At 39.8% G+C, this 12,323-nt stretch overlaps 1 protein-coding gene across 3 annotated transcripts in view; it reads left to right on the top strand.

The window, feature by feature from the left end:
* Positions 1-12,323, top strand: part of KLHDC10 (kelch domain containing 10) — a 61,468-nt gene that overhangs the window by 45,600 nt on the left and 3,545 nt on the right. For all 3 annotated transcript variants that reach the window (XM_032304321.1, XM_032304322.1, XM_032304323.1), the window contains 7 exons: positions 2,246-2,467; positions 3,683-3,837; positions 6,441-6,589; positions 8,201-8,285; positions 9,356-9,422; positions 9,955-10,002; positions 11,795-11,934. In XM_032304321.1, the coding sequence (XP_032160212.1) occupies positions 2,246-2,467; positions 3,683-3,837; positions 6,441-6,589; positions 8,201-8,285; positions 9,356-9,422; positions 9,955-10,002; positions 11,795-11,934 (866 nt within the window). The remainder of the gene's footprint in view (positions 1-2,245; positions 2,468-3,682; positions 3,838-6,440; positions 6,590-8,200; positions 8,286-9,355; positions 9,423-9,954; positions 10,003-11,794; positions 11,935-12,323) is intronic.

Genomic DNA, 12,323 nt, shown 5'->3' with positions numbered 1-12,323 from the left:
AACTCCTAGTGTCTTTTTTCTTTTTTTAAGATTTTATTTATTTTTATTTGAGAGAGGGAGTGAGAGAGAGCGCGAGAGGGGAGAAGATCAGAGGGAGAAGCAGACTCCCCTTGGAGCTGGGAGGCTGATGCGGGACTGGATCTTGGGACTCCGGGATCATGACCTGAGCTGAAGGCAGTTGCTTAACCAACTGAGCCACCCAGGTGCCCTGTCTCCTAGTGTCTTTTATATCGCTCCACTGGTTTCAGGTGTTACGGGTAATACAGGACAATTGTTATACATGATCTTTGCCTTTGAGGAGCTTCTAACCTATTTGGAGAAGAAAAACAAATGTTAACAAAATGAGTAGAGAAAAATTTATAAATTTTTGTTAAGTGTTTTTTGTGTGCCTTGGGCTTGGTACTAGAAAGGTCAATGCAAGTACATTCCTCTTTCTTCAGATAGTTCACACACTTGGAAAGATTAATATATAAGCCAGTAAGCATTTTAATAGAAATCTGAAAAATCTGTGAGGTACGGGCTTAATATCCCCTTATACAGATGAGGAAGCTAAGATACAGTGAGGGTCAGTGACTTGCTCAAGGTAGCAGTTAGAAACCTGGATTCAAATCTAGACATTTGTAGGAGCTTTTGCTTTTTCTTCCACACCACACTTTCTGTGTTTTGAGATTCCTAGAAAGAGAAATTTAGTTCTTCAGTTGAGGTAAATCACAGCTTATGAGTAAATTTTCTAACTGATTATAGTTTGTCTAATATATTCATGTATTTACATAGATACAGTATAATAATCTTGCTGTGTGTGTATATCCTATTATTTGACTCGCAGGGTTTTGAATTGAAGGGCCCTAGGGTTTAATGATGAGAAAGCTGTAAGGGCTGGATTTGGAGGCATTTCCACAAGTAAGCATTGAAGGGTAGAAGACCAGGCCAAGGGCTAAGGGAAGGACTTGGCTTTATAAGCAGAGAGACAAACTTAGGCAGAAGTGTGAGCTATAAGGCCAAAGTTATGTTGTGAAAGGCTCTAAATTTTGGGTTGAAAACTGTACTTGAGCAGGAAGGAGTCATCAAAGATTCTCAGACAGGACTGACAGGTCAGAGTTGAGGGATTCAGTGATTGATTCGTGGTTTATTTGTTTTTTAGTTTCTCTAGATAGGTGCAACTTCTTTTCTGTTCTTATTTGAATTTATACCCCGGAAGTGAGATTTTGATTAACAAAATATACAAGGCCTATGTTAGGTTGGTAATAAGTGTTTTTTTTTTTTTAATATAACATGTTCGTTAGGTGTCCAGCATCATCCTAAATATTAATTAACATTATACTAATATCTATTCCTAGTATAGGAAAGTAGGTAAGTCTTTAGGGTGACTGACAACTATTGTGGCTTTTTATTCCATCCAGTATGGATTTAAGCATCTTTGGCTCTGCAGCTATGTAAGGGTTTGTGTAGACTGGTATAAAAAATTGTAAGGATAATAGAAATAATCTAAAAATTTAGGATTTTTTACTCTAATCTCGAAGTAGTTTTTAGTGAACTAGTTGATGCAATTTAAACTTCAGATAGCTTTCAAATATAAACTGTAGAAATAGCTTTTCTTAGTAAAGCTCTCAGTAGGTTGAAAGATGCTCTTTGAGATAACTATAAGGATATTTTTTGTTAACTGCCATACTGTCTGGAGTGGTATTTAATTCTAAATCTTTCTATAACTCTTTGAAAGCCAGTTTTCTTTTTAAGTGTATAATTATATAGTGTGGACAAATCATAGGTTTTATGTGTGTGTATTTTTATTTATACATGACTCATTCACATTTGTGATTATATTTATGTAGTTCTCTAATATTTTCAGTTTAATTTAGTTGGCCTGTGTTTTTGTTCTCCTCTAAGGAAATAAGAAAATTTGTCCTGTTAGCTTTTTGCTTATTAAACCCCTCCTCCTTCTTGAAAATTTCAAGTTGTCAACCATTTTTTTGAGTTTATAATGCTATTTTACCTCCCTTGGAAAAAAAAAACTTTTCACAGTGACCAAAATCTGAAAGTTAGTTGTATGAAATAGAAATGGAGACTAGCTCCTTAAAAACTTAAGTAGTCATGTGTGAATGTAAAAAATAACCTAAGCATATAAAAAGTAAATCAATGTTATAAATTTTCCCTGATTCCCTCTTAAAGCTAAAATGATTGTGACCAAATTTGTTTGTGCTTTTAATCTGCTTGGCCATCTGTGGAAAACCGTCTTATTCTCTCCTAGGCCACAGACCTCCACCAGCACGAAGTGGACATCGTTGTGTGGCAGATAATACCAACCTCTATGTGTTTGGAGGTTATAACCCAGATTATGATGAATCTGGAGGGCCAGATAATGAAGACTATCCTCTCTTCAGGGAGCTTTGGAGGTATCATTTTGCTACAGGAGTATGGCACCAGATGGGCACAGATGGCTACATGCCCCGGGAATTGGCATCTATGTCACGTGAGTGCAAGCAGTTCTGAACTTTTGACTTTAGAAATGTCTGTGAGGACAGGTCAGTGTCACATGGTTCTTGTTAATAATTTGTAATAATACTGTCATATGATTAAACCCTGTTAAGGGATAGACTTGCTACTGTGGTAAGAATGCAGCATGGTGGTTCAAAATCACTTGGGAGGCTAGTCCTGAGTTTGAATCTAGCTGTATACCGTTTCCTTGCTTGATGATTCTTAGGTTCAAGGTCTTTACTTGTAAAATGGGATTAGTAATATTTCAGAGGGTTTAATAGAAAGTAGCAGGTACAGGCTAAGTAAAATATAGTAGAGGCTCAACAGAGGGGGTTTATAATGACGATAGTAGCTTCTGAGCAAAGTACTCCACACGTAGTATCCGTTTACCTCACAGCATTTCTGTGATGCACTTTAGAGTTATTGCCGTTGTACAAATGGAAAACAGGATGTTAGAGGGGCCTTAAGGGACTTCAACTGAGATCATACAAGAATTGAAACCTGGCTCTTGCAGCTCCAGAGCCATCCTGGCTCTCAAACTATATCAGCTGAACAATTGATTTCTCAAAATGCCATTGAGGTAAAATAGTAGCACGATTTGGGGGGTACTTGTCGTTAGAGAAAGAATGTGTGTGCATGTGTGTGTGTGCGCGTGCGTATGTGCATGTGGTGGCAGGAACAGAAGAAATAGAACACCAAAGTTACCAGCAGGATATTGGTGTTTCTTTTTATCTGGTGAAGGATTAAGGTGACAGAAGCATAATTTAAAATGTAGAGATCATTCATTCCCCTGGCAAAACCAGAATGATCCTTTTATCCCTTCATCCAGAGTCCTGCTGGGTCTTTGCTAAGGCAAAGATGATACTTCATTTCCTCTGCTTTGCTGCATACTTGAACTGTCTTCAGTGACAGTGCTGTGCCATAGTTCATGTCCTCTAGTAGTGTTAGACAGAGTATTTCAGGAACTCCACAAACACGTACTGAATACGTGTCACATACCTAACAACGAGCTGGCCTTATGGTTTAGTCCGTACAGTTTGAAGTAAGCCTTTTCCTGCAGAACTTTATAGTAGTTAGATGTCAGTGGTTTGAGTTACCTTCTGAGAGAGCATTAAAGCAGACATTTTTTTAGTCTCTCTTATTCTGGGTTTATGTGGGAACATACCGCAGGTAGCCAGTACATAATGGACATGTGCGTCTCCTTCCCCAGTTGTGCTGCATGGAAACAACCTGTTGGTGTTTGGAGGTACAGGCATCCCGTTCGGTGAGAGCAACGGCAATGACGTCCATGTGTGTAACGTGAAGTATAAGAGATGGGCTTTACTCAGCTGTCGGGGGAAGAAACCCAGCCGTATATACGGACAGGTACCAATCTGTGGCCAATCGTGGTGGATGTATTAGTGCAGATCTTTCTAGTTCTAAGGACAATGTCAGAATATTTGTTACTACTTTTTTTTTAAACAGAGAATGAATTCACTGTTTAATATTTGATTTTTCAGTTCATTTTTTCAAGAAGATTTTATTTATTTATTTGAGAGATGAGAGAGTCTTTGGGGAGGGGAAGAGACAGAGGGAGAAGCAGTCTCCCCAGCGAGGGGCTCGATCCCAGGATCCCATAACTGGCTGAGCCACCCATGTCCCTAGGTTTTTTGTTTTCCTTTATTTATTTATTTGGAAGAGAGAGAGCACACACATGAGTGGGGGGAGGGCAGAGGGAGAGAGAGAATCCTCCAGCAGATTCCCCACTGAATGCAACACCACACGGGGCTTGATCTCAAGACCCTGAGATCATGGCCTGAGTTGAAACCAAGAATCAAGCGTTCAACTGACTGAGCCACCCAGGCACCCACTGATTTTTCAGTTCTGATGTGAAGTCATAATTGCAAATCTGGTTGTTATTACCTCCTTTCCTTTTTTTCCTCACTCTTTATTTCTAATCCAATTTGGGATCATGACCTAGATCTATACAGAAGTATTTTTTTTTAAAGATTTTTATTTATTTATTTGAGAGAGAGAGAGACGGAGAAAGCATGAGCAGGGAGAGGGGCAGAGAGAAAGCACAATTTGGGATTTGATCCCAGGACCCTGGGATCATGATCTGATCCAAAGGCAGCCGCTTAACTGACTGAGCCACCTGGGCGCCCCTCTACAGAAGTATTTTAAATGTCAGGATGCACCCTGCCTCCACTCCCACCCCCAATGAGTTTGGGCTCTACATATGGTCATCATCTCTAAAATGATATGATTCTTTGGAGAGCTTTCTGACCTAAGTAGTAGAGTAGATAACATCTGCACTTGGAAAGGACTTAATACAGGCTAGTCTGAGCTGAAACACAGGTTATGTGGACATTAGTTTCTAGTTAATTCCAGTGCTTCAAAAGGTCTGAAAAGTTCTATCCAAAAAGATAGGGAGCAACCCTCCAACATCGGCGACCCTTGGAGAGTAATGGGCTAAACTTAAAAGCATCTTTAGCTTCTTTTTCAACTGGCCAACATTAGTACTGATAATAAATACCTCCTGAGCTATGTGTAGAGGCACATACTGGATAGCTCTATTCCACTGGAGGAGGCATTAAAACTCTGAGAAATGACCATAACAAAAGCGGAATTTATGCTGATGGGAGTCTGGTAGAAAATGTGACATTTTTAGGACTACCAACTTTAGACATTTTACTTAAGGGGTTCTGGTGCCTTATTTTCATATCTGCTTCTTCTTCCTGAGAGCATCTTTCTTAACACTGCTTAGAAAGAGAAGCAGCGGGTGCCTGGGTGGCTCAGTGGGTTAAGCCGCTGCCTTCGGCTCAGGTCATGATCTCAGGGTCCTGGGATCGAGTCCCGCATCGGGCTCTCTGCTCAGCAGGGAGCTTGCTTCCCTCTCTCTCTCTCTGCCTGCCTCTCTGTCTACTGTGATCTCTCTCTATCAAATAAATAAATAAAATCTTTAAAAAAAAAAAAAAAGAAAGAGAAGCAGCTTTGCGTGGAAATGTTCATGTCTGTGATGTATACATTCTTTGGTTGGCCAGGATCCCTAAACGATATCCAGTCCTCTTGCCTATCTAGGTAGAACTGCTTTGTAGTTGAGCAAAGCTTTACCTTTCTTTCTTAACTTTTCTTTCTTTTTAAAGATTTGTTTATTTATATATTAGATTGAGAGAGAGAGAGTGCATGTGGTGGGGAAGGGGCGGAGGAAGAGGGAGAGAGAGTCATAAGCAGACTCCATGCTGAGCAGCCCGATGCAGGGCTTGATCTAACAACCCTGAGATCAGGACCTCAGCCAAAACCAAGAGTGGGACACTTAACCAACTGCACCACCGAGGCACCCCAAAGCTTTACCCTTCTAAAAATAATCCCTGGGTTCTCTAAAAATCTTTAATCTTTTATTTATTTATTTTTAGGTATATTTTTAAAAGATTTTATTTTTTAGGGGCATCTGGGTGGCTCAGTCGTTAAGTGTCTGCCTTCAGCTCAGGGCATGATCCCCGGGTCCTGGGATCAAGCCCCCACATTGGGCTCCCTGCTCAGTAGGAAGCCTTTTACTCCCTCTCCTACTCCCCCTGCTTGTGTTCCCTCTCTCACTGTGTCTCTCTTTGTCAAATAAATAAATAAAATCTATTAAAATTTTTTAATTTTTTATTCATTTATTTGAATGAGAGAGGGAAAGAGCCCAAGTTGGGGGAGGAGCAGAGGGAAAAGGACAAGCAGACTCCCCACTGAGCAGGGAGCACAATGACATGGAGCTTGATCCCTGGACCATGACATGACCTAAGCCTAAATCAAGAGTCAGATGCTCAACAGACTGAGCCACCTCGGTTCCCCCCAGATCTATAATCTTTTAAAGGTCTGCTATTTTAGAAGGTTAAAAAGTAGAAGAGAATTTCATGAAGTCTCATTTTGGGGTATTGAATACGTTTGTATTCTTTAACCAGGCGTTAATGAATCAATGGTATTCACCTTTCCTTGCCCTCCAGGCCATGGCAATCATCAATGGCTCCCTCTATGTTTTTGGAGGGACAACTGGCTACATTTACAGCACAGATCTGCACAAACTAGATCTCAATACAAGAGAGTGGACACAACTAAAACCAAACAACCTGTCCTGTGATCTGCCAGAAGAGAGGTGAGGTTCTAGGATCAAAGCATATTTATTCTTTCTTGCTAAGTTTGACTTTTTTCTGAATACTGCTAATACGGTTTGACGAAGACTCTTACAGCCTGGTTAAAATAGCCAACTGCTGGTAGATTCCAGTTCAGCATTAAAGAAAAGTCATCTGGTTAAGGAATGATATTTCCCCCTTAACCATAGATTTTTTTCTCATAGTATTTCCTTTTATATCTCATTTTTTCCCTGCATTAGGAAGATAGTAACACTTTGAAGAAGAAACCAGTGGTAGCAAATGTAATTAAATGCTATATTACAGACAAAACAATCACTTTCTAGTTACTTTTTGATTTGCCTTCTTAACTTGCATTTTGGGATTATTTGGCTCATTTGCTCGCAGCTGTATACCCAGAGAGCCTGTGGCACTCAATTCCCATAGTGGTACTCAGTGAATATTGACTTGGGGGGGGCGTGGTGGTTGGATGGGTGGATGAGAGGAGGGGAGGACCTTCATTTCAAGTGCCCTGGTAAGCATGCAGACATCACAGGGTGCTCCTAGCCACCTTCTGGGAGCAGTCCTAGGCCTTTCACTTTTCTTTCCTGCTAGGACTTGCCTCTTAGAATTAGAAATACTTCTGTGAAATAATTTTTTCCTCTCCAGTTTAAAAGCAAAGACAGTAAATAGTTTTTTATTCACTTTGTTTAGATGAATCCAGTTATCTCTTCGTTTCCTTTAAACAAAACGGCCTAGAGGTTCTAAGGAAGGCTTTATCTTTGTTGTAGGATGGCAGTGGGCTGATGTTTGCAGAGCTACCATGTGAGGGCTCGGGGGTGGGCTGCTGCTGGAATAATTTTGATGTAATTTATTTTATCAGCACCAGGGCCTTCAGGGAAAGGAGGAAATAGATTAAGTTTTCAAAGCATTTTCACATGGTTGCCTTCTTGAATCATTTTATGGACACATTATAAATGGTTTCACTTCTAGCTAGACTGCTTGGATAAAAGTCCTGGTAGGTGTTTCACATTATAATCACAGTTCTATGTAGCAGAATTTTTCTGATATTTTTGTATCTATTAAATAAGTATCTTAATTTGAAAGTCCATACTGTGGGGTTTCTAATGAAATGTAGACAGATCACTTTTTACAAACTCTGTAATAATTTCCCTCCTTATACAAAGTTATCACAAAAAGATTTTAGAAAATCTGGAAAATACAGATAAGTAAAATGAAGAAAATGAAAAAAATATAATATAAATCTAGAGATAGCCAGGGTTAACATTTTGGATCTATCTCTGTAGTCATTTTCTCTGCATATTTGTGTATTTATAAATTTTTCATGGGATTAGAGCCTATCTGCTCTTACTTTTTTTTTTTTTTTTTTTCAGTTAATGACATGGAAAGAAGTTCTTGATATATTAACTGTCCTCTCTGCCTATATTCTTACTGGTTGCACGCTAATCCATTTTATGTCTATTCTGTAATTCATTTAACAATTCACTATTGTTAAACACTTAGATTGTTTCTAACAATTTATTACTATGAATAATTATCCAACAAAAGCCTTATGGCAAAATCTTAGGTAGATCATTTTTCACTTCATTATAAACAGATTCCATGTATGTTTTCAGATACAGACATGAAATTGCACATGATGGGCAGAGGATTTACATCTTGGGAGGTGGTACTTCCTGGACAGCTTATTCCTTAAACAAGGTATATTTAAAAATAATAATAATGAGAGAGAAAAGGACAGAGAGAGGCATGTTTCATACTAAGTAAGATAATTCTGTGACTATAGATACTTGAATTTTGGAACAGTTTCTTAACGCCTTTTTTTTTTTTTTAAGATTTTATTTATTTATTTGACAAAGAGAGATCACAAGTAGGCAGAGAGGCAGGCAGAGAGAAAGAGGAGGACGCAGGCTCCCTGCTGAGCAGAGAGCCCGATGCGGGACTCGATCCCAGGACCCTGAGATCACGACCTGAGCCGAAGGCAGAGGCTTAACCCACTGAGCCACCCAGGTGCCCCTTAACACCTGTTTTATGTTACATGCTCTTTATAACATATGGCCAAACTCTGTCCCTGATATGCTTTCCAGTTGACCATTGTATCGATCACACTCTGAAAATACATGAAAATTATCCCCGGCATAAGCTGGATGGGGGAAGTGACTAAAAGGAAGAGATAGTAGCTCGTATGGAGAAACTAATGAGAACTGGAACCATGATGCTCAGGATGTCACAGCTTTGTCATCGTCAGTGCTGTGTATTTAGAAAGAACTTTGCAGGTCTAGGACTGTGCATCTGTAGGAAGCTGCACTCTGATGGGTTTTTATTCATCCACTCCTGTGGTGTTGCTAAATCAACATCTCCCAGGAGGAATCTAGATTAGGCTACCGAGCCCCTGGGCTGTTTTGGCACTTTATTGGTCTTTTTCAAGTTTTGTTAAAACTGCATTATCGTATTTTCTTATCAACACTTACTTTCTGGTATAAAAATGGTAAATGTTTGTTGTAAAAAATGTGACAGTTGCAGAATTCCAACTGTTTTCTTTTTTTTCTGTGATTAAAAAAAAAATGGAATCCTGTATCTGTTTCACTTTCAACTGTATCATTTAATGTTTTGCCTTCTTTTAGAATTAGGGAAGATTGGAGAAAGGCAAAAGAAATGAAGACTTTCCAACTAAGAATACGTGTTTGTTTAGGCTGTTATTAAAAAATCCGGTTTTCAGGCTAGCTAAAATTACGTGTGTGATTCTTCTTTCTTTCTTTTTTCTCCCCAAGATCCATGCATACAACCTTGAAACGAACGCATGGGAGGAAATTGCCACAAAACCCCATGAAAAAATAGGTAAATTTAAAATATTGATTCACTTATCTTTAATAAATATATTTTAATTTTTACTTGTTTCGAAGGGGGGAAAGTACTCTTACTGAGTTATATGACAAGTAAAACACGTTATGCTGGTCCAGTTATTATTCTTCCTCTGTAATTGTGCAGAGACTTTTAATGGGGATTGTTACATTCTGTGGAAGCAGGGAAATGTGGGTGGGTTAGGAAGCAGACACTTGAATCAAGATCCACCCATCTTTTTGTGGGTAAAAGGACTTGGAAAAGCCACTAGTAACTCCTTCCCCTACCATCCCGTTTTGTTCCCCTGGCACCTGAATGCTGTACGGTTACAGCGAGACTTGGATGGCTTTTTTTTAGTGTGAAATAAGGAAGGATTGGAAGGACTAGTCAGTGTTTGCTTAATGCAACAATGGGCTTGTTTTAAGTGTCTAAGAGTTATTCCTAGTGTGTCTTTTGCCATGGCACATCAGCGTTAGTCTTAGTTTTTCTGTGAATAATGGAATTTCTGTGTTTATTATGTGTTTGGCAGGATTTCCTGCAGCCCGAAGATGTCACAGTTGTGTCCAAATAAAAAATGGTAAGGTTTCTAAAGAACATTCTAGTTCCATTTTATAATTGTACGTGCTGAGAATGTCTTTATGTGTATATAAAGGGCACAATTTTGAGAAGAGTCTGTTTCTTATAGCTTAAACTCAAGGGAAATCCATAAAGTTATGCTTCTTTTAGTGGTTTTCATCAGGTACATGAGTGGGGTGTCTGGGTTCCCTCAGTTACGAGAGAACTCAAAGACTGGCAATAAATAAGCTTGTCTTATACGGGCTGACCTTTCAGCACCCCACCCCAAAGCTGTCTGTGGTTATGGTGGGTAATATTGATAATCTTGACATATAATTGAGACCTCGGTGGACATAGTATTAAAATTACAGTAACTCCTTCAGAGTGGTATTTCATAAAGTTTATTCTGTGCTCTGTCTGATGCCAAATAGGACTCTTAGCTCATTCTTTGGCTGTATTACAACAGAGGCATTGTATGGCTTCCCAAAGCAGCTGTGCCTACCTTGTCCGAGTGTGATAAATGACTCCTCTTTGGACAACCCTCCTGTCTTCTAATTTACAGCTTATTTTATGGTTTGGTACACCCCCTTCCATTTTTCCTGGGGGGAAGGTGTGTATAAGTGAGTTTGAGAGCCCATATCCTTTCAGCAGTTTAGTTGGGATTTAACTAGGATTATGCTGCCATCTCCAGTACAAAGCTGCTTTTTATGATGCTTCTGCTTTCTGGATAAGATGTGTAGATCGTGGCATTGTTCAGCTTTGCCTCTCGAGGAAGCAAAGCTATACTTTGCCTTGGCGCTAAACTTTTCTTGAATCTTAGCCAAAGAAGTTTCCAGTGTGTTTTATAGTTTAATTAAGTATTGGCTTGAGCTTGATCTAGACCTGAATGAAGACATCTCATCATTTGATCCATTGAGGCCGGATACCGTACCAGTGGAATTCAGTCTTAGTTTGGGGCATTTCATTTGAATGTTACAAGCTGACCAGTTAATAACTATCTAACTTTACAAACATAAAACATCAACAATGATGAAGAACCTTTGATTTTGGGGAAGGTTGAAAGAAAGAACTGTGTAGATCAAATGGGGCTTCACACTGTCCTCCTTTGACTAAAGAAAGCTTGGAAGAACCACTTTTATGCCCCTGAACTGAACGTTGCAGTGAATGTTTCTCCTCAGGTTAAATGTCTGCATAGAGGACGTTTGTCTTTATGGGCAGACAAATATCCATCCTTTCTAGAACATTATTTGAAAGAAGAATTTGCAAACTGGTGGCCTGCAATTATGTTTTGTCTGGCTCGTGTGTGTCTTAAGTTTTTTTGGATTAGTGGATAACACTTAAAAATCAAAATGTTTCTCTTAGGAAAAAAAAAATCCAGATTTCCAGCTTCTGTGGAAAAATCAGAAGATCTGGCTGTTGTGGGCCTTAAGTTCCACAAGGTGTCGGTCAGCTGGTGCTGCATCACCATCTCCCCCTTTAGAGTGTGTGCACTCCTGTTGGCTTATTTTCCCTGGACCTTCTTGTTCATTCACTTCCTGTGCCTGGCACCTATAGGTATTTGGATTTGAGGACCCAGACATGAAGCCTGCTTGGAGACTTGCATCCCTAGTCCTAGCAAAGATCCCGGCACAGTGTCCGTACTTTACTGAGGGACATGACAGCAGCCGGAGAGGGTCACCCAGCCACAGTCATCTGTGCTGGAGGAGATGCCCAGAACTGGTCCCCTGTCAGCTCGCCCGGTGATCTACTACGAAACATGCTGTTGTCGTGTCTCTTTTCTTTTGTGTGATCTGGGGTCTCTCTTTTCTTGATAGATGTGTTTATTTGTGGGGGCTATAACGGAGAAGTGATCCTGGGAGATATCTGGAAGTTGAATCTGCAGACTTTTCAGTGGGTGAAGCTCCCGGCTACCATGCCCGAGCCAGTTTATTTTCACTGTGCAGCTGTTACACCGGTAAGTTTTTGTTTTCTTAACATTCCTTACATAGTTGCAGGTGAGGTGATAAGGAAATCTTTTCAGCAAAGTTAGCAAAGAAAAAGATTCTGCAGTTAGCAATCTTGAATTAAGAATGGGTTTCTACAACTCTCTTCAAGACAAAGCTAGCTCTCCCTCTGAGAAAAGGGGAGAGAAACCATATACACAGTTTAAAAGCAGCAGAAATGTGAAAGGAAGGCTGTGTGCGGCATTCAGGCCCTGGTAGGGATAGAAAAGCTGTCTTCTGGGAGGGCAGAATAGCTCTATCCCCACGAAGCCTGTTGTTAAAGATCCCATTAGTTTCACGAAGGCAAGGGCCTTTATTTTCATCTTTATATTCCCAGTATTTAGCACTGTGAATACTTCAT

Source organism: Mustela erminea, chromosome 11, assembly GCF_009829155.1.
Source record: "Mustela erminea isolate mMusErm1 chromosome 11, mMusErm1.Pri, whole genome shotgun sequence".
NCBI lineage: Eukaryota > Metazoa > Chordata > Mammalia > Carnivora > Mustelidae > Mustela > Mustela erminea.
This window is presented reverse-complemented; position numbering and strand designations above follow the sequence as displayed.